This window comes from Hylobates moloch, unplaced genomic scaffold (assembly GCF_009828535.3).
Source record: "Hylobates moloch isolate HMO894 unplaced genomic scaffold, HMol_V3 SCAFFOLD_5, whole genome shotgun sequence".
Taxonomy (NCBI): Eukaryota; Metazoa; Chordata; class Mammalia; order Primates; family Hylobatidae; genus Hylobates; species Hylobates moloch.
Window position 1 is genome coordinate 89,799,750 of NW_026652280.1, and position 24,750 is coordinate 89,824,499.

Below are 24,750 nucleotides of genomic sequence, written 5' to 3' on the forward strand. Positions count from 1 at the left end.
ACACACACACACACACACACACACACACACACATGCATATATTGCATGTTGATTCATTAACAGGGAAGCTGAGGTTCAGAGGACTGTTTCATCCACGTGGGCTGTAGCAGGTGAGAGTGCTTCTAGGGCCTGTGCAAGTGAAGGCAGGAAATAACAGGGCTGCTGCTCAGTGCAGAGTCGGGTCTCGTGAAGTGCTCTGAGCAATGGTGGGGACGGGGATGTTCCATCAGAAGGGGCCAGCATTCTGAGGCAGCGTGCCCCATCCAGTGGCCACTCCAATACTCTGGTCCCATGACTGCCTCTCAGCCTGGGCCATCTGGATACTGGCCAACAAAGGGCTTCACCACCTGGACCTTGGAGAATTCCACAAGGGACTGAGACCTGGTGAGATTCTAACAACTGGAACACACACATGGCCCTGGTGAGAAAGGAGTAACTATTGCTTCCTGTCCCAGCCACACAATTTCCTCCCATCTCTTCCTCACTGATATTTTTATTTCTCTTCAGGACACAGTAAAAGAATATGGATAATTCATAACTAAAGGAGCAACAATGGTGTTAATTATTTTTCCCTCTTTTTAGAACACATCAACATCTAATTTGTGCTCCGCTCGCTGGATAACTCTGAGAGAAGGCAGGTGTTCCGAGGGCCCCAGCCAGGGTCAGGGCCAGGAGGCCTGGGCAGAGCCCTCACCCTACGCCGATGGCCAGCCTGTGACCTCGCATAAGCCAAGAGGCTTCCTGGGCTGGATTTCTATAGTAACCGGCCATTGGGTCTGCCGGCATACGTCGCCTGACTCTGTTCTTCAGCAGAACATCCTTCCCCTACCTGCTGGCTGCCTGGAACCGAATGAAGCCACCGTGATTTCAAGGAGAGATCCCGGCTCCTGCCCTCCCCACCAGCTTCAGCAGAACTCTGCCCTCTTGGGTCACGCATTTCCTTTCCTTACTTCACCAGCTCTGGTTGTGCACATCCGAGACCCCCCAGGACTCTAGCAAGGGCCTGATAGAGGGGATAGAAAATGAACATCTTTGGCCACTGTGATTGGTTCAAGGATGGTTGATACCCAAAGCCACGTCACTGGCTGGACTCCTGAAGCTCTGGCCCGAGCAACAAGGAGTAAGAAGCTTACTACTCAAGGAGTAAGGCTGAGGCCAAGCAGAGGGAAGCCAAGTACAGACATTGAGAGACTGGCACATTCTATAAATATTCCCTGTGGAGAAAGTGGCTCTTTCTCTCCTGCATCAGGAAAGAACAGGTCTGAATAGTCAGCAATTGACTCAACAAATATTTGTCAAGCACCTACTAGGTGGCAGGAGCCATACTGGTTGGGTGCACTGGGGAAAAGAGAAGAAGTAACAGCTGTCTTTGTGCAGCCATGAGTCTAGCAAAGAACGCAGAGAAGCAGGAGGGAGAGTCAGCGGTTCTGAGAATGGCTCAGCCTCCATTGACTGGGCCTCAGGAGCAGGGCACTGGGGGTCCCAGACACAGGAAGGAGGGTGTCGCCTTTATGGCCTTCGCTCTGTGGATGAAGTGAGCACTGCAGAAGGCTTCCCTGTCCACATCTCTCTTACAAAACCAAGCCGCAGCTGCCTCCTGCTGAGCTGGGATGCAGATGAATATTCACGGAGAACTGGGAATTGGGGGTTGATGAACAAGTCATTCCAAAGGCAGGACCTGGGAGGGCCTCGACAAGGTCTAGACCCTAACACTGGGCCACACCTCTCAACGCAGCCCTAGCTTCCCCTCCACGTAGAAGGGAGAAAATTCAGAGCAAACATACAAGGCATCATCACACGGGAATTCCCCATCTTGCTTTCTGGAGCAATTTACCATATTAATTGGCTGTGGCTCATGCTCAGGAAGTCATGGAAAGCCATGTTTCAACCCACAGGAACCCAGGGACCTCCCTCGGGCTGCATGGTGGGTTTGGACCCCGCCTATTAAGCCAATGGTCTTGCCCCCCTCAGGGCACCACCATGACGGCCTTCCTCGGGGGTGGTCTTGGACAGGGGACTGGCAGAGGACTGGAACGGGATCTGTTCTTATTTTTCAGCCTCTACTTGATAAATGAGCCCATGAGTTTGCCATGAGAGGTGGACTTCTTCCTGCTCCATCAGAAGGGACCCTGACAAGCTCTCTGCTGCACTGCCCAGGGCTCGAAGCAGCTCCCTTCCCACCAGCTCCTATGAGCTTGGTCCAGGGCCATGAATGAATGTTGAAGGATTTTGGAGAAGGATCTGGTCTGAGGCCAGGAATGAGGCTGCTCCCTGCCCTCACCTCCAGCTCCAGCCAGACTCTCTGCCCCTCCAGGTCATGTGACTTCTCCTTTACCAGCTCTCCCCCAGGGGACATCCTGGAGTCTGGTCCTGGGGAAGGAAAATGTTTCCTGAGGCTACTTATCTTCCTGAAGCTGCCCCCATCTTGGTGGACTCCTTGGTCAGGGCAGCCCATGTGCCCGGTGGCCCTAAGGACAAGGGTATACTGATGCCTCCATCTGGCACCTGGATCCACACAGAACCAGGCACCAGCATCCCAGGAACTGCTGCTGCTTCAGTAGCTGTTTAATTTGTCCCTTCTAGCTTGGCTAAAAGCAACAGCACTTAGGTATACATGCGTACAAATTCTTCCTTTTCTGTCTGAAGCCTCCATAATGTCTTTTCACTTATGCTTATTAGAACCAGAATTAGAAACCTTTCCTCTGTGCAATTTAATTCTATCCTGCATATTCTTACGAGGCTCCAATATTTGAAATCCCAAAAGGCACTTCAAGCAAGGACTCTCGATTCTCTGTCTGAATTCGGGCTCAGCTCAAAAGAGGGTCTCAAATGCAGGGAGTGGTGAGGGAGAGAGGCTGTTATCTGTGGTGGCTGCTGAGGCTCAGAGAGGTGCCGTGGCTGGTCCAAGACCACATGGGAAATTCCGGATTGGAACCCTCGTCCCTCTGGGATTTGGTCAAATGCTTTTTCTTCAGCTCTACTACCCAGGTGTCTTTGCATATTAACAAAAATTAAAATCTCTGTGACTATTTCCTGACTCCAGTGCCAGTGGCTAGAAATTCAGGGGTTGAATCCCTTTCCCCAAAGGCCATGCGGGGCCCCCCTCCCAGGCTTATGGAGGACCGATGGGCTCTGACAGCAGGACACTGGTGGTGGGACCCTCTCTCCTGGCACCAGCTGAGTGGGGCCTCGGCTGGGTTCCTGCAGTTGCTTCCAGGCCTGGAGAGCCAGGGACTCCCCAGTGAAGGGCACAAGCGAGGAGCCAGGGAAAGCAGAGTCCACAGGGATCCCAGGCCTCTCCCAGGAATGGTGACACAGCTTCCTGGCTTTTGAGGGTAGCCAGATGTTTCTCCGAGTTTCAGGACCCTGATGTTGCAACTGTGCTGTGCTGTGGCCCACTCGGTGGTAGATGCTGTGCAGCTCTCCAGTGCAAGGCCCACGGGCCGGTGCTGTGCCTGCCAGGGCTCCAAGCTCCCCAGCTAGCCTTGGGATAATCAGCCCAGGCACCCCAATGTCTATCCCAAGCTCCCCAGCTAGCCTGGGGATAGATAACCCGGGCACCCTGATGTCTATTCTGAGCTTCCCGGTTAGCCTAGGGATAGACAGCACATGCACCCCAATGTCCATGAAGCCAGCCATGACTCTGAATGTGAAAAGGGAGGTGCACTAATCAGGCAACCTGGTCGAAAGAAGGGCTGTGGTCGGCTGGGGAGGAGACCAGGCTTTGGGGGCTGCTGGAAGAGTCTACAAAGAAAGTTGGGGAGATGGACGGAGGCGTGCTGAGAAAAGGAACACCCTGAACAGAGGACCGAAAGGTGGGGCAGGGACAGCTCCTGCCTGTGAGCTGCCTGGAGGGGCTTGGAAAAGAGAAAGCCAGAGAGGCAGGTGGAGCCACTTGGGATCAGGAGCTTCTGAGACTTCCATTCAAGTCACCTGGAAGCAGGCACGCCCCCTCTGTGCTGGGGGCATGTGCTCATGGAACACAGAAGCCAAGACTCTTCTCTGTCCCTCGCCCACGCCTGGGCTTGCCCCCTGTGCTGGGATGGGGGGACCCTGGGCTGGGGCTGGGGGACACGATGTCTGCTCCCATCAGCCTGTGTACCCTCACCAGAGCCTCTGCCCCACTGAAGCATAGATTTTCCCTCCACAGAACAAGGAGGACCGAAGGTGCTAGGGTCCCAGCTGCCACCTGTGGATAGGCATCCTGTGAGGACAGAGCTCCCGGGGCCATCAGCCACATTTGCTAAGGTGCAGAATCTCCAAGGGGGATTTCTGGCCGGGTCTGTGAGTCACGAGACTAAGCAGGGGTTCCCAAGATTCCCAGGACCCTTTCACATTCTGAGTCTGGGTACCCTGGGGTCACCAACTTTTGGGCGTCCCAACCCCGAAAGACAATTACTTCTGGAAGCACCTTGAGAGTCTTTCTTTCTTTTTGTTAATAGAAACAGAACCTCTGTCTGTCATCCAGGCTGAAGCACAGTGGCCCGATCATAGCTCACTGCAGCCTTGAACTACCAGGCTCAAGCCATCTTCCCATTTCAGCCTCCCGAGTAGTTGGAATTACAGGCATGCACCAGCATGCTTGGCTAATTATTTTATTTTCTAAATGTTTTGTAGAGATGAAGTCTCACCAACTCACCCAGGCTGGTCTTGAACTCCTAGGCTCAAGCAATCCTCCAGCTTCGGCCTCCCAAAGTACAGGGGTTATAGGTGCGAGCCACCTTGCCTGGCCAAGAGTCTTTCTACAGCTTCACCATGAAGCAGGTGGGTGAATCAGGCATACAAGATAGATACAAATCTTAAAACAATGGCTAATGGCGTTGGTTACAGTGTCTCACGTCTGTAATTCCTGCACTTTGGGAGACTGAGGAAAAAAGCATGACTTGAGCTTAGGAGTTTAAGACTAGCCTGAACAATACAGGGAGACCTTGTCTCTATCAAAATAATAATAATAATAATAGTAAACTCCAAGGGGCTTGGATTGTCCCCTTCTGGGTAGATCCCAACAATCTTTCTCCCCAGGTGGATGGGTGAGCACAGAGTTCTAGAATTCCAGAGCTCTTTTGAGTACACTAGATCCTTTGGCTTTAATTTTTTTTAAGAGATCAGGTTTTGCTCTGTTGCCCAGGCTATAGTGCCGTGGCCCCATCGTAGCTGTGGCTGCTCACTGCAGCCTCAAACTCCCAGGCTCAAGTGATGCTCCCACCTCAGCCTCCTGCACCCAGCTAATCATTTATTTATTTTTTGTAGAGATAGGGTCTTGCTAAGTTGCCTAGGCTGGTCTCACACTCCTGGCCTCAAAGGATCCTCCCAGCCCAGCCTCCCAAAGTCTTGGGATTATAGGTGTGAGCCACCACACCCAGCCTAGATCCTTTAATTCACTTGCAGGAAGGGAACCCTTGCTAGAGAAGGGGAAAACATCAATGTGAATTCCCCAAGCCCCTAGGGGGACACACTGAGGACCAGGGTTAAAGGATGAGTCACTGGCATGATGCTGGCAGGTGGGACAAATAGCATGGAGGAGGAGGAGGAAGGGTGTGGGGAAGGGGAGGAATGAACAAGGGAGAAGGAAGTGGAGGAGGGAAGAACAGGTGGCTCTGCTCGGCCCATCCACCAAGTATTTCCAGGCCTGGTGAGCTCCGGGGTGGGACGGGAGAGGGGCCACTGCAGTGCGGAAGGCAGGCAGAAAGCCCTCTGGGGTGTGCCTGTGCCTAGGAGCTGGGAACCAGTTCTATAGCATGCAAGCAAGGGATTTAATATATATCTCAGAGTGATGGGAAAATTTTCCTTGATAAAATGGCCCAGTGAAAAAGATCATGACAGAAGTGGCCAAGGATTCCTTTCCTTGGCAGTGTCTGATCACTGCCGCAGGCTGAGATGTGACCTTGTCATTAATAGGTCACAGAACAGGAGCAGGGGCCAGCTGGGCTAGTCTGTGCGAGGCAGGCTTAGGTCAGGTAGGGCAGACCCCAAAACTTGCTTGAAAAATCATCCAAGAGCACAGGGGTGAGAGGTGGCAGTGCAGGGAGAGGACAGTGATCCCCATGGCTTTGCTGAAAGGTGGCAGTGGCTTATCCTCACGTCCACAGGAAAGCCACCTCTGTGCCATCTGTCCATGCTGGCCCAGCATCTGTGAGCACAGGAAGCCAAGCGGCTGGCCTGATCCTCCAGGACGGCAGAACTGCGTGGATTTTGCAGGAGTGAAGGGAGGCCCCGAGGAAACAGCTCCAGGTGAACAGCAAACTGCAGGGCAGGCAGGAGGCAGGTGGAGGGAGGGCGGGCTTGCCTGAGGCCTGCAGGAGGGGAGGGCAGGAGCCAGGGTCCCAGAGGTCAAGGTGGCAGAGAAGCACTGTTATGGGCAGCCTTAGCAGGAGTGAAGGGGCGGCTCCAGAGTCAGGGCTGTCGGTTCCAGCCCCAGCTCTGTCCCCACCCTGGGGACCCTTGTCAAGTGTCCGGGCTCCAGGATCGTCATCCTCCTGGGCCGAAAACGGGGCAGTGAAGGTACCTCCCTAACGGGGCTGTCATTAGGATTGAGCACTAAGCACTGAGCCCAGGCCTGGTTCTGAAAGGGCTGAAGACACAGGAGCTATTTTTGCGCTGAGATCAAGGCAGCAGTTGCCTCCTCCTCTGGGAAGCCATCCTGACTCTGTGCCCCATTGGGATTTAGCACCCCCTAATGCTGGCCTCAGCCTTCCCACCCTGATACCTACGGCAGGTATAACATAAATGTCCTCTATCTGTAGGAAACCAACAGCCAGAAGTCCAGCTCCTCAGCTATGGCACAAAGTCCTGGTCTACCTGACCCCCGGACCTGGCACAGGGCCTCCATCTGGAGAAACGACGTGGGTGGGGAGAATCCAGAACCTGACCCGAGCAGGCAGGACCAGACCAAGAGAACAAAGGGGGCCAGGAAAGGGGGCAGAGGCCACGCAGGACTCCAGGAGCCCACCTGAGAGGGCGCGCCACGGTGTGGAGCAGGACAGAGCAAAACCAGGGGGCCCCGGAAAGCCTCCAGGGTGCACCTCACCACCCTCCTGGACCCATGCCGGAGGCACAGAGAAGGGGTGGACAAGACCACGTGGAAACAAGACCCAGCCTCCACCTGGGCTAGGACATGTGCCCTGAAAGGTGGGCAGGGCTGGGGAGGCCCAGGCAAGGGGAGAAGGCGCCGAGGATGCTGGCAGGGCATGGAGGGAACACCTTACAACAGGGGGCCAGGAAGGAGGAATCTGCCTTGGTCGTGACCTTGGTGGTCTTCAGCCCTCTGCAGGAGTCAGAGCTGAGGAACCAGAGGCCAACCTGCAGGGCCACAGAGTCCTCGGTCTCAGAAGGGTAGGAACAGAGCTCTGCAGAGCGCCAGGAGCAGGGGCGGGTGGCACTCGGGCAAGGGAGGAACTTTCCGGGAGAATGGACGCAGAGAGCAAGAGCAGAATGCACCAGCCCACGCCTGGCTCAGGCCAGTGCACCAGGGCACACCCTGTGAGTGCCCGAGTAGCGTTTCCCACCAGGCTGGCATCCACCCCACCAGAGAGGGCTCAGGGCTGTGATAATAACGGGGGCAGGGGGTGCTTCTCACACGTGGTGGGCAGGGGCCAGACAGGCTAAAGTCCTGCAATGCGTGGAATGGGCCCCTAGGGATTTTGAATGACCCACCAGACATTCAGACAGATGCAAAACCTGTTTATCTGCACAACCTCCTGCGTGTGACTTAGAAACACCACACAAATCTGCACAGCTTTAATATTCCCCCAATTTTCCAGGAATGCAATGAAAGACAGCATGGGCTTTGTTTGGTTTGGAACTTTCCTAAGAGCTGTTGACCATTTTGGAAGCCAGCCCTGCCTTGGACCACAGCCGACCTATGGCCGAGCATCTCCCAGCTGCCGGAGGAGCTCTGGGGTTCTTGGTGACTGGATTGGAAGGGAATGACCATTGAAACGGCACTGGGTCTTCTGGGGCGGACCGCTCCCTGCCTGCAGTGTCTGGTACCCCCCCACCGAGTGTTCCTGCTTTGGAGAACACGATGGGCATCTTTTCTTTTCTTTCTCTTTTTGAGACAAAGTCTCGCTCTTGTTGCCCAGGCTGGAGTGCAATGGCGCGATTTCGGCTCACTGCAACCTCCGCCTCCTGGGTTCAAGTGATTCTCCTGCCTCACCCTCCCGAGTAGCTGGGATTACAGGCATGTGCCACCACGCCCGGCTAATTTTTGTATTTATAGTACAGATGGGGTTTCACCATGTTGGCCAGGCTGGTCTCGAACTCCTGACCTCAGGCAATCCACTCGCCTCAGCCTCCCAAAGTGCTGGGGTTACAGGCGTGAGCCACTGCGCCTGGCAGGGCATCTTTTCTAAGTTCCACATGTACGTCAGGGTATGTTATCTAAGAGTTTCATTTGAGGATAATGAAGGAGATGTTACACAACATTTCTTCTATGAGAAGCTGGGGTCTCGTGTGGTTGGGAACCAGGGAACAGTCATCTCCCATAAGTGCCCTGGGAGTGCTGTATGGAGGGGAACTGTGCAGGGACCACATGGTGACGGTCAGGCTAGGGCACAACGGACACTCTCTGAGCTTCTGCCCTTCCGCGGGGGATGGAGTGGGAAAGGCTCTTCTCTAGGGGCCCTAACTGCCCAGGACCGGGGAGCAAAGAGCTGGGAGAAGCTCAGGTTTGGGGAACAGTTCACCCTAGAAGACAGAAGGAGTCGATCTCTGCGCGAACCATGGGGGATCCGCAGTGGGACACGCTTCCCAACAGCCACGTGTCCACTGGGCGGGAGTCAGTGCGGCTAGGGACTCCATGTCGTCCACTCAGTCCTCCTTAACAGTGCTCCATTTGGCTGAAGAGGGGACAGGCCACAGGGTGGGCTCCAGTGAGTAAAGGGGCTGCGCAGGAGGCATGGAGCGGGGGTGTGGACAGAACATGGCAACGAACATGAACAAAGACAAGGCACACAGAGATGCACGCTGGGCAGGAGCCCTGGCCTCACTGTCACTGCAGCATCCCATCAGGACAAAATCCACAATTGCCCCGGGAGCATCAGGTACACAGCATTCGGGGCAGGCCACACAAGACGGCTGATCCTCCAGCGGACACTCCCTGGGCGTCGGTGCTGGAAATCGGCCAAATGTAAAAATACCCTCCCACCCCAACACGCTGACCACCTGTGGCCCTTACACAAAGCCAGTCACCTTGGATCTCATCCCTGCCAGTCAACTGCGCTTTACAATTTGGAACAAAACTTCTAGACAGATACGCACGGGAGAAAGTAGAACCACAGCAACACGCACGTGACCGACCCCTTCAGCAGACATGAAAATGACACACCAAGCAAGACTCCAGAGTGGCAGACGAACAACAGAGCTGGTTATGTCCAGATAAAACCAGCAGCCCGGCGTGTGGAGTCAGCACCGCACACATACAGACCGGAAACCACACGCAGACTTGCACAGCTCACTCAGTCCCGCGAAGGGGGACGAGACAAGACGCAGGTCGGTCCCAACAGACAGGTCACAGAGGCGGCCGACTGCTCCCATAAACCTTGAAATGGCTGTGTCTGTTAGGGGTTTTCTGTCCTCACTCTTTGGCAATTTGTTTTGAAAATATTCTATGGGCATCTGGTCAACAGCTGTGTGACTGCTGCAGAATGCTAAGTAAAAATACAATCTCGACTTTTCTTGGGAGGATTTATTCTTAACATGCACAGGAGGGGACTCAATAAGGGGGACCCCGACCACTCTAATCTAATGAAATGAAATAGGTGAGGATTTGGGGTTTTCCTTGGAAGCTGCTGGTTCTATTTGCAAACACAAAGGCTATTGTGTTTACTGCAGATCATCATTTGTGTCTCACTGGAAGGAGCACATTTCAGTCAAAATGCCAGGTAAACTGAAATTTTTCAAATCAGATCTATTTTATTTCACAGCAGGTAGTATCTAGCAAACAGGTATATTTTTAAAGGATCATGGCTCAAAATCAGCCTGAATTTTACTTTCACACACACAATCACACAATCACAATCACACACACACACACACACACACACATACACACACCCCTAACATATTACATTAAGCAATCTGTTTGAAAACACCACCCTCTATTCATCATCTATACATATCTAAAGCATAATTATACAGGCACCCGGTCTTGAAACCTAGCAACAGTATCCAAGTATTCCTTCGTCAGCTAATCAGGCACCCAAACTCACACATCAGCTCAATGTGCCTCCTTTTAAAATACAAAAACCCCTCGCTTCTCTCTCCATAGCTGCAGAAGGACAAGATGTATGAAAACAAACCTTGTTCGGTTGAGGAAGAACAACCCATGTCATTTAATCCATCTGACAGTGCATCTCCCCACAAAGCCGGGCAAAAGCAAAAACAACAAAGACCGTAAAAAATAGGTTATCCCAGTCCAAAGCTTATCAGCTGGCAACATGCTTAATGCGTGCACGACTGTTTCGGATGTGGGCTCCCCGGCACCCGGACAGTCTTGCTGTTTGGGATCTCCATCCTACAGAAGCCATCGTCCAGGCTCTATGGCAAAGCTTTTATGACCTGCTGGGCTCATTTACTCGGCCGGCTAAACACTGGACAACAAGCAAGGATTAACTTTGGTATTCACGTCCGCATTTAAACCATCACTTTCTTCGAGTTGGTAAATAAAATCACCAGAGGTCCCATTTAATTTTTTCTTTTAAGAGGAGGGGGACAGAAACAGCATCACAGCATCAGACAACAGCAACATACATGCTGGCCAGATTGTGAACAGAATGCTTCACGGCAGGCTGAAACCTCTCTTTTAAAGAGATACACTTGAATCCGTTTCTAGATTCTACAGACCTCAGAGCACCCATTCATCACCTGGCAGTGTTCATTGTCTTCTCCCCTAAAGCCACATTCCAGCATCGTAAGGGCACTGATTTCCTGGCACTGATTGCTTTTGTGTTTCGGAAACAAAGCATCCCTCCTCAGTAGCAGGGAGGCCGCTTGATCCTTTAAAGGGACTTTTTAAAGGAAAACATCCCATTGACCATGTGTACACGGCAAGTCAGAAAAACGTTTGGCATTTTAATTTACCCACTTTGAAGCACCAACATCCACCCCACACCCACCTCTAGCTTGGAATTTGCTTCCACCAGACCCGTATTGAGAAGTGTGACCCAACCTCATAGAGGGAAAGGTGAGTCTCACCTCCATTTCTCGACAGGAGAGAGCTCTGCTTGTGAGCACCAAGGGTTTGCCCTGACGCCAAAGCATGAGCCAACAGCCTCAAGTTTAAGGGACAGGTCTCGCTTCATCCATATTTCTCCTAAGCTAAGTTGTATAAGACAAGTCTTGCTGAAGACCGTAATGCAGAAACGCCATGATTCCTGAGGCTGACAGTGATAGACAAATGGCAGGTGGAGAACCTGGGGTCCTCCGGTGATCATCTGACACCACCCACCCCCACCCAAGAGGCCAGGAATGGACAAAAGATTCGCCCTGAGGAAGAAGGACTACGGCAGCACCCTGGAAGGTTATGGAGGATATGGGGTGGAGGAAGCCAAGCCACAGAACCTAGAAGCAAGAAGCCACATGGCCACCCACGATCTAAAGCAGAGATCCAGAAATCCCTGGCTTGAGGACTCACGACATCAAACCCAACACAGCCCACTTCCTCCAACTGCCTCCTCTCCTCTGGGCCTCTGAGCTCGGCTGCTCCTGGACTCTGAAAATGTTCCAGTCAGATAAAACACTGCCCTCTCGCAAACACGCTCAATCTAGCAACTGATTTGCCAATATGGGTCCCACCCTTGACACCCAAGACCGGGTACCAGGGAAAGCAGGTTTGAGGTCAAGAACAGAGAGTAGGGCCGACCGCGGTGGTTCACACCTGTAATCCCAGGACTTTGGGTGAGGCTGAGGTGGGTGGATCACTGCAGGTCAGGAGTTCAAGACCAGCCTGACCAACATGGTGAAACCCCATCTCTATTAAAAATATAAAAATTAGCTGGGTGCAGTGGCAGGTGCCTGTAATCCCAGCTACTCGGAAGGCTGAGGCAGCAGAATCGCTTGAACCTGGGAGGTGGAGGTTGAAGTGAACTGAAACCGCTCCACTGCACTCCACCTGGGTAACAGAGGGAGACGCCATCTCAAAACAAAAAACAAAAAAAGAGAAGGAGGATGAGAGAAGGGCTGACTTGGAGTGAACAAGAGCTCAGCGAGGAGCCATCCATCCAACATGCATTGCCTGAGGCCCCACCATGCGCCCAGCACAGTGGGGATGGCAGAATTAGATACCACCTGTCCTTGAAGAGGTAACAGCCTGGGAAGACAAAAGTCATGAAGCAATGTGAGTCCCCTAGAGTGGGTGGAATGGTGGTCCTCAAAAAGATGGGCCCAAGTCCTAATCCCTGGGACCTAAACTGCACCCTCATTTGGAAACAGGGTCTTTTCAGGTGTGATGACTTGAAGGATCTCAAGATGAGATCATCCTGGATTTAGGGTGGACTCTAAATTCACCCTAAATTCACCCTACGGACTGGAGTCCATATAAGGGAGAGGAGTAGGACCTCTGAGATACACATAGGGGAAGCCATGTGAAGACAGAGGCGGAGGCTGGGGTGATGTATCCACAAGCCCAGGAACTCAGAGGCAAGGAAGGATCCTTCCCCTGGGCCTGCAGAGGGAACCAGCCCTGCCAACACCTTGATTTTGGACTTCCGGCCTTCAAAACAGTGAGACAGTCAATTCCAGTTGCTTGAAGCCACTCAGTTGGTGGTCATTTGTTGCGGCAGACCTGGGAACCGGGTACACAGCCCATCCCTGGGTCCTGAGCAGGCCCGCGAAGGGATGTGGATGAGCAGAAATGCCAGGCAGGTCCTGAGAAGCAGAGGAGGAGCTGGTGCTGGGACGTCCAGCGTGAGACCCACTGGAGGGATTTGAAACCGCAGTTCCTGAGGGCCCCTTGACCACTGAGTCAGACTCTGAGGGTGGCGCTGGGCATGTGCATTCCACACAAGCTCCCCAAGGGACTTGGATGCATGCCAAATCGCACAGGCCGCTGGGCACCGGGGGCCTCAGTGGATAGAAAAGGGTTAGGGCAGGCGAATCAAGATGACAGTTAGGACCAGGACCAGGAGTGGAGTGGTTCAGAAGCTGTCTTAGGGGCGGATGCCAGCAACATAGAAGGCTCCTGGGAATGGAGGATGGAGAGAGGGCAGGGGAGGGAGATGCAGCTGGAAGACTGGGGCCAGGACATGGCGGAGTGGGAGCTGCAACAGCCAGAGAAGCAACGTGTGCAGAAGAGCCTGTTTTCCTGAGCGGATGTGGCATGTGCTCCCATTAAACAGCAACATATTAGTAGCTCACTCCACCTAGGAAGGGTGCACAGGCTCCACCATCCTTCAAACATCACTTTAAGATCTGGGGGACAGAAGGGGACAGAGGGACATTATCTTCCATGGTCATCCCCTCCCCCAAAGGGCCTGGGACATGCAAATATTTCTGAATCTCCAAATTAGCACAGGGTCTGTGAAAAAGGTGCTCAATGAAGAGTTGTCACCAGGCTGGGCATGATGGCTTATGTCTGTAATGCCAACATTTTCGGAGGCCGAGGCAGGCAGATCACCTGAGGTCAGGAGTTCAAGACCAGCCTGGCCAATATGGTGAAACCCCATCTCCACTAAAAATAGAAAAAAATTGGTCAGGCACGGTAGCTCATGCCCGTAATCCGAGCACTTTTGGAGGCTGAGGCATGCGGATCATGAGGTCAAGAGATTGAGATCAACCTGGCCAACATGGTGAAACCCTGTCTTTACTAAAAAACAAACAAACAAACAAACAAACAAAAAAAACAAAACAGAGGCCAGGCATGGTGGCTCATGCCTGTAATCCCAGTACTTTGGGAGGCTGTGGTGGGCGGATCACCTGAGGTTGGGAGTTTGAGACCAGCCTGACCATCATGGAGAAACACCGTCTCTACTAAAAATACAAAATTAGCTGGGCGTGGTGGCGCACACCTGTAATCCTAGCTACTCGGGAGGCTGAGGCAGGAGAATCGCTTGAACCCGGGAGGCAAAGGCTGCGGTGAGCCAAGATCACACCACTGCATTCCAGCCAAGGCAACAAGAGTGAAACTGTCTCAAAAAAAGAAAAAATTAGCTGGGCATGGTGGCAGGCGCCTATAATCACAGCTACTCAGGGGACTGAAGCAGGAGAATCACTTGAACCCAGGAGGCGGAGGTGGCAGTGAGCCGAGATTGTGCCACTGCACTCCAGCCTGGGTGACAGAGTGATAGACTCTGCCTCAAAAAGAAAAAAAAAAAAAGAAGAGTTGTCACGGGAAGATGGTGACTACATAGGTGTTTGAGCTGGTGAGAGTGCAGGCGTCTTCAGGACCTGCCATTTCAGGTACCTGACATGTGCAAGTACAGCCTGGGAGAAAGGCTAGCACAGGCAGTCTGCCGTCCTCAGCACACGCGGGCTCCTCTCTAGTCCGGAAGAGACTGGGGCCATATCTTCCTGCTCAGTTGGTGGGAACCACCACCAACGGAGTGGCTTAAAACCACCAGAATTTACTATCTCATAGTTCTGAAGGCCAGAAGTCCAAAATCAATATGTTGGCAGGGCTGGTTCCTTCTGCTGGTGCTCTGGGTGGACAGCCTCCAAGGTCTCACAGTTGGAATTCTTTCGTTCTGTGATCCCACGGAGGTGACTCTGCAGCACCAAAAGCGTGTCCTCCTCCCTCCCTCTCTCAGTCTCCATCCCCCAGGGCAGAGAGCCAGGCTGCACCTTCCCTCTGAAGGTCTCCTGGGTGACCCTGATGGGCCCTCACCCTGACACTGCTAAGAGCATTCTGGGAAGGAGCATTCCAGTGACAACTGAGTATTTCATGGTGGGTGAGAAATGCCACAGAAGACATTCCTCTTTGAAATGTTAATGTGGAAGGTGGAGGAATCTAGGCTTTGCAGAGAAAACAATGGATTCTGTGGGTGAGAAGTTACTCTGAGCCCAGGGTGAGGACAGGGGTGGCCAGGACCAGTTCTGACTAACACATGATGTCTCTGGAAAGCTCAGAGGATGAGCAACTCAAGCCGCCCTGGTGAGAGACCACTGTGAGCTACAAAGGCTTCCCTCGGGGGCTGCTAGGCAGCACAGCCATGAGGCTGGGACCTTAGTCCATCAGTCCATCCGTTCTCAGACAACTATCTCCAGCCGCCAGACTCCACCCCATGCCGTCTCAAGCATCGTCTTCCTCCAGCCCCACCCCTGCCTTCTAAGCACAGCTGGGGAGCTGGCTGGGAGCTGACAAATGCTTAGCTCTAGTAATCCCAGAGCAAGGGAGCCTGGATGAGGAAGCAGAGAGGAGAGACCCCTCTAACTATGGAGGGGGACCACCCTGTTGGTAGTCTGTGGCCCAGGAAGCCTCCTCTTCCCTCTGCCTACCTTCCCAGCTCTGGTTCTAGGCCCAGTCTGTATGAAGCCTCCCCAGCCTGCCCGTCCCAGTCCACACTGATGCCTGCAGCTCTTGTATGGTGGAAGGTTTTTCTCAGCTTCACCAGGGAGGCAGCGGGGTGTGGTGGTTGAAAGGACAGGTTCTCAAGGTAAGTACTTCAGCATCAGATGGACATGGGGTTGAAATCTGGTTTGCCCAATTCCTCCAGCATGTGGCTTTGGAAAAGTCCTGAATGTAAGATGCCATCTGTGCCCTGCCTGCATCCCCTTGGCACTCACTGTTCCCGGGTATGTGCACTGCTTATCCCCACAGGCCCCTGCAATTCCCCAATTCCCTGATGAGGGTCTTGGTACCCAGAGGGAGCACGCATAGGAGCTAGAACTGGTGGGTAAATACATGAACTGCTTCATAATGCCCAGGCACACCCTCCGCAGGTTCCCAGAGGACCCCAGGGGCCTGAGCCTCCGGGGCCCACAGAGTCAACTGCTCATGAACACATGTGTACAGCTGGCTCCCTGCCCTTCCCTGACTTCCTTCCCTAAGTCCCTGCTGGTGCTTCCTGTATCACCTCCACAATAAACAACTTGCCCTCAAATCCTCACCTCAAGGTCAGCTTCCAGGGGAGCCCCACCCCAAATGCCATGTTGCTTAGGCTCTTCTTCACATGGAGACCACAACTGCGTCTGGACGTGGAGACTTGCATGGTTGTGATGCTGTACGTGAAGTGCTGGCCTGTAGTACTTGGTAAGTGCTAACTGTTTTCATTGTGGTTATTCATTCATTCACCCAGAAGTAGGGCAGCTTTCTTAAACAATGGGCAAAGACCCGCATGCAGGAGTTAGCAAGACCCATGCAGGCAAAAAACACACAAGCTAGTGGGGAAGAGGGCATGAGACCCTTCCCACCACATACCCTGCACCTGGCTCCTGCAAGAGGGGCGATGCAAAGTGGGGGTGACCACAGGGGAGGGGAGAAGCAACGGAGTTCCAACCTACAGGTTTAGTTAAGAAGGCATTAGTTCAGGATTTCACAACAGATTCACCATGCTTGGATCAATCAACACATTGAGAGGCGTCAGGTTCCTAGAGGACTCACAGCCTCCACATCCTTCATCTCTCTCTCTGGGAAACTTTCAACACAATTGATTTGAATGGCACAGTTTGCATTGATGTCAGTTTGCTAGTTCATAATCACGAACCCTTAGACGACTCAGATGAAACAAGAGGTTTTTTTTTTTTCTTCTTCTTTGTAGATGCACAAGGAACCGCGTGGGCAAGTACAGATTTTCTAAACTATCCTTTCCCTTTGGGGCCCAGGGAAAGCCCAAAAATCAGGGAACAGACACTGACTCCCTGCGTAAGCTGATTGTAAAGCCAGTCCTGCTTCTTTCCTGCAGAACTGGGGATTTTACAAACATACAGACATGAGAGACTCAAACCCCGATCCTTGCACTTTGAAATATGTTAGTCACATGAGCCTGTGGGGGGTGCCCCCCTCTCTCAATAGGGGGGTGCTGTTTACAGTTAATAATTGATCAGAACAGGTAAAGGGTAATTAAAATGTATTCGCCCAACAAATGGGCATTCCTTTTATAATAATGAAAACCTCTCTGTTCGTAAAGAGGTGTCTGCATCATAAATAGGGAAGGTATTAATAATAATTATATCTCAAAACTGAAAAGACAACAAATGTCTCCCAAGCTAGACTGTGAAATCAACTCGGTGCTTCAACGTAGTTGGAAAGTCATCCTGGTTTTTTTTTGTTTTGTATTGTTTTTGTTTTTGTTTTGAGATGGAGTTTAGCTCTTGTTGCCCAGGCTGGAGTGCAGTGGTGCAATCTCGGCTCACTGCAACCTCTGCCTCCTGGGTTCAAGCGATTCTCCTGCCTCAGCCTCCTGAGTAGCTGGGATTATAGGTGCCTGCCACCACACCCAGCTAATTTTTGTATTTTTAGTAGAGACAGGGTTTCCCATGTTGGCCAGGCTGGTCTCAAACTCCTGACCTCAGATGATCCACCCGCCTTGGCCTCCCAAAGTGCTGGCATTACACGCGTGAGACGCCGCGCCTGGCCCCTCCTGTTTTTGAGTAGGAGGGTTTAGTGGCTGGACCTTACCTTCTCAGATGGGAGGAAGGGTGGCTGCGACTCCATGGGGCAATGCTTAGGGTCAGGGGTAGCAGCGCCAGTATCTCTTAGCTCCATGTGGAGAGCTGGGATAAGGAAGCCACTTCACCCCTTCCCCTTTGCAGTGCAGGCCCCAGTGAGGGTAGCCCAATGGGGCAGCCCAGAGCTTGTTACCATCCCAGACAACTCAGGATCCATGGAGCTGGTGGGGGCTCTGCCTCCAGGGGTGCCAGCAACAACCCCTGTCGTCATGGATGGGACCTGTGCTCAGGCTCCCTCACCTCCCTTCTTCACTGTGTGCCCCTGGTCAAGAGAGTCCCACTCCCTTCATAGCAGCTGATATTTTTAGCTCTCAAACCAAAGCTATCCCGTGTGCTGCTCTTTCACATTAGGGAGGTAGCAGGGAGACGGTCTCTGGCATTCTGAGAGCTCAGTTCATTTTCTAAATCATTTTGCAGACTTAACTCATCAATCTCTATAATGCGCTCATGGAGGTGCTGATGCAGCTCTGGCAGAACCCTGGATCTCAGAGCAATTAAGTGATTTGCCCTGGCTCACAGGAGGGACATGCGCGTCAGTGTCAGGCGCAGCCTTTGGGAGGCCCCGAGGTTCTGCACAGGTGCTTGATGATGCAAGCCATGCATCTGGCTCTGCATCTTCGTGCAGTTCTCCAAGGTGGGGTAGGCGCCGGCCGTGGTGGACTTAGGGCACACATGCCACACAGTAAAGCCTCGACAGCCAAACACAGTTCTGCTTTCCCTGATGCCAAAAATGAGATGAGGGGCACAGGCAATAAACGACACCCAGGAGTACCCCCCTGACCCCTTTGATGGGGTGATGCCATCTTCGAAAGCTCACCACTGCCGGTCCAATGGGACTGCTCCCCGCTGCAGGTCCTGTGGAAGCGCGGGGCTGGAGGAAACAGGCCAGTGGGCTCGTCCAAGTTGCAAGACTGGGCCCAGCTGATGGCAGGGCGATGGGAGAGAGGAGGAGCCCCAGAGACTGTCCTCCTGGTTGGCACAAGGGGTACTAAAAAGGGGAATGGCCATCAGCACAACTGCGGAGGAAGTGAAGCAGAGGCAACCAGAGGGGAGCCGAGAAGATGCCACTGGCACTCTCTCCACCCTCATCGGGTCGCCAGCTCTTTGCCTAAATAGAAGCATGGATGTTACGGCACCTTCCAATAAACACATCCAAATCAGCTGCAAATTGTTTCAGCAATCAAAAGCCGTGCCCTACATCCATTGCTTGATGCTTAGCACATTCTCCAGTTTGATTTCTTTTCTTTTTAGATTTTTAAAAAAGATGTCATATTTTTAGGGCAGTTTTAGGTTCACAGTAAAACCAAGCAGAAGGAATAGAGCTTACCCAGAGAGCCCCTGCCCGTCACGTGCAGTCTCCCCAGTCATCAACACCCCCCTGGAGTGGGCCATTTGTTACAACTGAGAGCCTACAGTGTCACCCGAAGTCCACAGTTTACATTAGGGTTCACTCTTGGGCTTGTACATTCTACCAGTTTGGACAAATGCGTAACGACATGTATCAATTTTTATCATTAATTGGGAAAATCAGATACATACATCAGATAGGGAACCCTAGAGCCAACCCTTAGCATAAATTAAACACTTCCTGTTCCTCTCCCCATTTTACTAAATCAATGATGTTCACATGGAAAGAAACCTTGCAACAGGGACTGGGGACTGTCAGAAGAGATCGGAACATCATCCTTCTAGAGACGCACGTTTCAGACGGCATAACCTCTAAGGTCTTCCTTAGCCCCATCCCCACTATAAGTTAAAAAAAGTTAAGACCAGACACAGAAAATGGGCTAATACTATGTTAAGTTTTGCTAAAAGCAGGCTCTAAACCAATCTTAGGAGCATTTTAAAAAGCTGGTGAGTGACTGATTCCTCAGAGCATCTCCAAACCAAATCCCACCACAGTTTATCCACGTGCCTACTCACCAATGTCTGTTTCCTTGTGGTTCTTGATGTATTCTGCCAGCTCAAAGTTGCCTGCTATTATGGCCACCTGCAAAGTGAAAATCACATTAAGTTAAGTGTCATCTGCAGAACAATGATTTCTGCATATACTATTACATCATTGAAGGCCTAACACCAAAAGGAGTCCAATCAGAACTCTTAAAATGGCAGCTGCGATATCTATCAACACTCATCCGCTCACCTTGCCAACCACCACACTTGCTTCTCTCAAAGCAGTTGGCTGTTTTATGATGATAAGGTTGTCATTGCTCTACAACCTATATGAGTGGGGGCCTCTGTCCAGAAGGCATGTGGGGCAAATTACCCAGAGAGCAGCTGAGGATTCAACCAGGCCTGAGTCTGGAAATCTCCCCATTGACTATGTTCTGTGTACCCACGGAGCTTGATTGGTTCCAGCTCTCATACCCTGGAGCCCTGTTTATCTGATTAGAGGCATGCCAATCTACATAACTGGAGAGAGGGGGAAACCTCAAAAAAAGCATTTAAAATTCATCAGATTTCAGTTCTGTGGGAAAAATTCTACCCACAGATGTATGCACAGCCAGATGGGTGGCACCAAAAACCATCACCTACAGGAAATTGTTCCAACTGAGGCCCTACAGATCTGTTGCCTAAAGATGCATGATCTTTGATATGGGAGAGAAGCCAGGCAGGTAAAGCCAAGTATCCTAGGACGGCCATGGAGACCCATAAGGAAGGCCAGGATCAGAGACCACATGGACAAGGCACACAGTGCCTCAGAAGGAAAGACCGTGGGCTCAGGGCCAATGCATATAACCCACAAAAGAGCCAGGCATTCAGATGCCAGCCTGGAGAAATACACATACATCTACAATGCGCTGATGTCAAGTCATAATGTAAGTGGACCATATCCAATCAGCTGGGGGCCTTATGAGCAGAAATTGAGGTTTCCTACGGAAGAAGATTTTCCTTAAGACTGAGGCATCAACTCCTGCCTGAGTTTCCAGCCTTACCTACTGATTTCAAATTGGCCAACCTCATAATCATATGAGCCAATTCTTTACAATAAATTATAAACAAATGCAGACCTTAGTGCCAGGAGTGGGGTGTGGCTGTTAACAAATATGTATAACACCTTCCCAACATGGGCTTACTTCATTTGTTTAATTTAAGTCAACCTTTCTTCTTGTATGTATGAGGTGATCTGGTAAGGTAAGGTGGGTGATTTTTGGTTTTGTGTTTTTTCTTACTTAGGGCATCTGTAGGCCTCAAAGGACCTTTCCTTTAGGTCATATACCTCAGAAAGTCTTTGCTCTTCTGTTTTTATTTTGTTTTTCTTAAAGAATATTTTTAAAGCTCAAATTTGTATAATAATTTAGGACTTTATTTAGAATTATTGGCTGTTGGCAGCAGCAGGCTATTCTGAAATGTCTCATAATACACACACACACACACACACACTTTTTTTTTTTTTTTTTTTTTGGCAGGCTGGAGTGCAGTGATGTGATCTTGGCTCACTGCAATCTCTGCCTCCCAGGCTCAAGTGATTCTTGTGCCTCAGCTCCCTGAGTATCTGGAATTACAGGCATGTGCCACCATGTCTGGCTAATTTATATATATATATATATATATATATATATATATATATATATTTTTTTTTTTTTTTTTTTTTTTTTTTTTTTAAGTAGAGACAGGGTTTTGCCATGTCGTCCAGGATGGTCTCAAACTCTTGGCCTCATGTGATCAGCCTGCCTCCCAAAGTGCTGAGATTACAGGCATGAGCCACTGTGCCTGGCCAAACATATATATACACACACATGCATGCGTGCACACACACACACACACACACACACAATATATTTTAATAAATATGGTGTTGGTGAAAAAAACCAAATATCTAAAAATATTATGGAAACGCTTTGGAACTGGGTAATGATTACAGGCTGGAAGAGTTTTGAGGTGCATGCTGGAAATATGAATGTTAGAATGATTCTGCTGAGATATCAGATGGAGATGAAGAACACGTTACTGGAAACTGGAGGAAAAGTGATGCTCGTTCTAAAGTGGCAAAGAACTTGGCTCAAGTGTGTTCTAGTATTTTTGTGGAAGGTAGACTGTGTGAGCGATAAAATCAGATATTTAGCTGAGGAGATTTCTACGCAAAGTGTTGAAGGAGCAGCTGCATCCTCCTGACTGCTTATGGTAAAATGCAACAGGAGAGAGATGAATCGAAGAAGGAATTGTTAAGCAAAAAGGAACCAGAGCTTGAAGATTTGGAAGATTCTCAGTCTATCCATACGGCAAAAAGTGAAAAAGCCTATCCACATTGCAACAAAACGAACACCGAGGGTATGGCTGGAACATTACTTGATAATGTACGGGATTATAAGAGCAGGAACACTGCCAGTTTGAATGGAAGGGGATGGAGATAAGAAAAATGAAAGAAGACTCTCAGACTTCTTGGATTTGACAGAAGAGGGTGACAGAGCTCTCTGGTCACAAATGTGTGCTACTCTTCAGGAAGAAGACAAAATAACCCTGAAAGGAATTCAGAGATCATCAGATCCACCCCTTGGTTTCAACAGTTAGATGGTCTCTGCCCAAAGACTTGTGGGCAGGACCACAGGGCAGAGTTGTGAGGTGAGATGGTTAGGCTTTATGTCTCCACCCAAATCTCATCTTGAATTGTAATCCCCATAATCCCCATGTGTTGAGGGAGGGACCTGGTGGGAGGTAATTGAATCATGGGGGTGGTTTCCCCATGCTGTTCTCGTGATAGTGAGTGAGTTCTCATGAGATCTGATGGTTTTACAAGTGTCTGGCATTTCTCCTACTGACACTCATTCTCTCTCCTGCTGCCCTGTGAAGAGGTGCCTTATGTCATGATTGTAAGATTCCTGAGGGCTCCCCAGCCATGTGGAACTGTGCATCGATTAAACCTCTTTTCTTTATAAATCACCCAGTCTCAGGGATTTCTTCATAGCAGTGTGAGAATGGACTAAGATGTTGGGGAAGCCTCCTGAGTGGTGGCTTCCCTTGGGCATGAAGGTAGAAAAGGTGGCTTTAGAGATAAGCATGTCTCCAGGCCACATTCAGAGAGACAGAAGCTGAGGTGCCCTCCTCCCAAAAGGGGACCATCTCTTCCTACAGCCCGCCTCCAACTCAGCTTTGGGAGCTCGACGTGGGCAATGTGGACCCATGCCCTGGCCTGCTCTGAGCCAGACATTTACTTCTCCAGGCCCCTGATGGTTGTGCTGGCTCCAGGATGGCACTAGGCCTCTCTGCCCACAAGGCCCAGGCACCTCTCCTGCATTCCTACAGACCAGCCCTTGCCAAATGCCTGAGGTGAAACTGGCGGAGTGATGCTGCCACAGAGGTGGAGGGCATGGGCTCTGGCCTGCGCTGCCTGGGTGTAAATCCAGACTTGTACTATGTGACACCAGGCATTACGTGTAATCCACAAACCTAGGTTTTCTCATCTGTGAAATGGGTTTGGTGTGTGGATTTATTGAGATCTCACAAGTAAAGGTTTAGAGCAGTGCCTGGCACGTGGCCAATCAACCCTAAAAAAGTATGCTATGGGCCGGGCGCTGTGGCTCACATCTGTAATACTAGCACTTTGGGAGGCTGAGGCGGGCAGATCACTAGGTCAAGAGATGGAGACCATCCTGGCCAGCATGGTGAAACCCCATCTCTACTAAAAATACAAAAATTAGCTGGGCGTGGTAGCATGCACCTGTAGTCTCAGCTATTTGGGAAGCTGAGGCAGGAGAATCACTTGCACTTGGGAGGTGGAGACTGCAGTGAGCCAAGATCATGCCACTGCACTCCAGGCTCAGTGACAGAGCGAGACTGGGTATCAAAAAAAAAAAAAAAAAAAAAAAAAAGTTTGCTATGATTAGAAAAGTGATGACTATGTCTTCAAACACTGCAGACTGCTCATTGTAAAGGTAACCCACCCCCCAGGTCACCCAGCGCCCCACAAAAATGCACAGTCAGGTACACACAAGTGCACACCCACGTCTGCAGTTGAACACACACCTAGGAGAGCTGCTGAAATAACACGCACGTGGACCATCCCCTAGTGATTCCAGGATTCTCCTTCCAAAGAAAAGCCCTAGGAGCTTAAGCCCAGGCACCTCCCTGCTGGTCTAAAGGACTCAGCTCACAGTACAAATGAGAACAATGCAAACATTTACTTGTGATCATTGCCGGACTGTTTCTCCCCTTGATGATTTCAAGGCCTAGAAAATCCTCTTGGCAGAAAGCCTGCTGCCTGTCCTCTGGCACAGCCTGCCCTATGCTTGGCTTATCATGGGTTCCCAGTAAAAGTCTTCTGGGAGAAGGAAGAGGGAACTGGGTCTTATGTGATGTCTCAGCATTGCTCAGTGTTGTCCAGCTGGTGTCAGGCTGCTGGTCTGGATGCATGAGGAAGGCAGAGTGTGGGGTCTGTCTCTGTAGCTGCAGGTGTGCATAGCAGCAAAAAGAATACTCACAGCAGAGACACAGCCGGGGCTCAGGTGCCACACGCTGCTCTGAGTGAGTTCCCAGGAGAGACCTCTTGATTTTAACCGCTCTATGAAATGGGCACCATTGTCTCTATTTGACAGAGGGGGAAAGTGAGGCACAGAGAGATAAGGAACTTGTTCCACATCACAGTCAGCACTGAAGCCAAGATATTCACTCAAGCCGTTTGGGTTCAAACTCTTCATCTAATCACCTTAGCATATAATATGCTGTCATTTTCATGGACTGTGGCATTTTTTAAAAAAGTTATGATATAATCACAGGTCAAACACCTTTGTAAAAAATAGAAGCACAAGAAACAACAAATGACAAATTATCCTCGAGGGTTATGACAAGCCACACTCAGGCTGGGCACCCACAGAATCTTCTGTGGTGAAAAGTGCCCTGCACAGGGGAAGGACAAGTCCTGTAAGAACGGACGCTGCTTTGTCCAGGTTTTTCAGAGCCCTAGAGGCCTGGAGGGGAGCCAGCGAAGAAATGAGAACTCTGCTCTCTACAGTTCGCCTGTTTTTCCCCCATTAATTCAACTGTCCTCCTCCTTTCTTGTTTCAGTTAACATTTCGGTAATACAGACAGATGCCTCCCTGCAGGGTACGGCCATAATGCAACCTTGAGAGGGAAATGTTAGGGTTTAAAAAAACTGAGAGCAGGAAGGAGCCCCTCACCCCCACGGGATGCAAAGAGACTTCCTGTCGCCTC

At 51.0% G+C, this 24,750-nt stretch overlaps 1 protein-coding gene across 1 annotated transcript in view; it reads right to left on the reverse strand.

The window, feature by feature from the left end:
- SHANK2 (SH3 and multiple ankyrin repeat domains 2) overlaps positions 1-24,750 on the reverse strand; it is a 677,887-nt gene that overhangs the window by 402,518 nt on the left and 250,619 nt on the right. Inside the window, exon 11 of the mRNA XM_032153760.2 lies at positions 19,525-19,591. Within this exon, the coding sequence (XP_032009651.1) occupies positions 19,525-19,591 (67 nt within the window). The remainder of the gene's footprint in view (positions 1-19,524; positions 19,592-24,750) is intronic.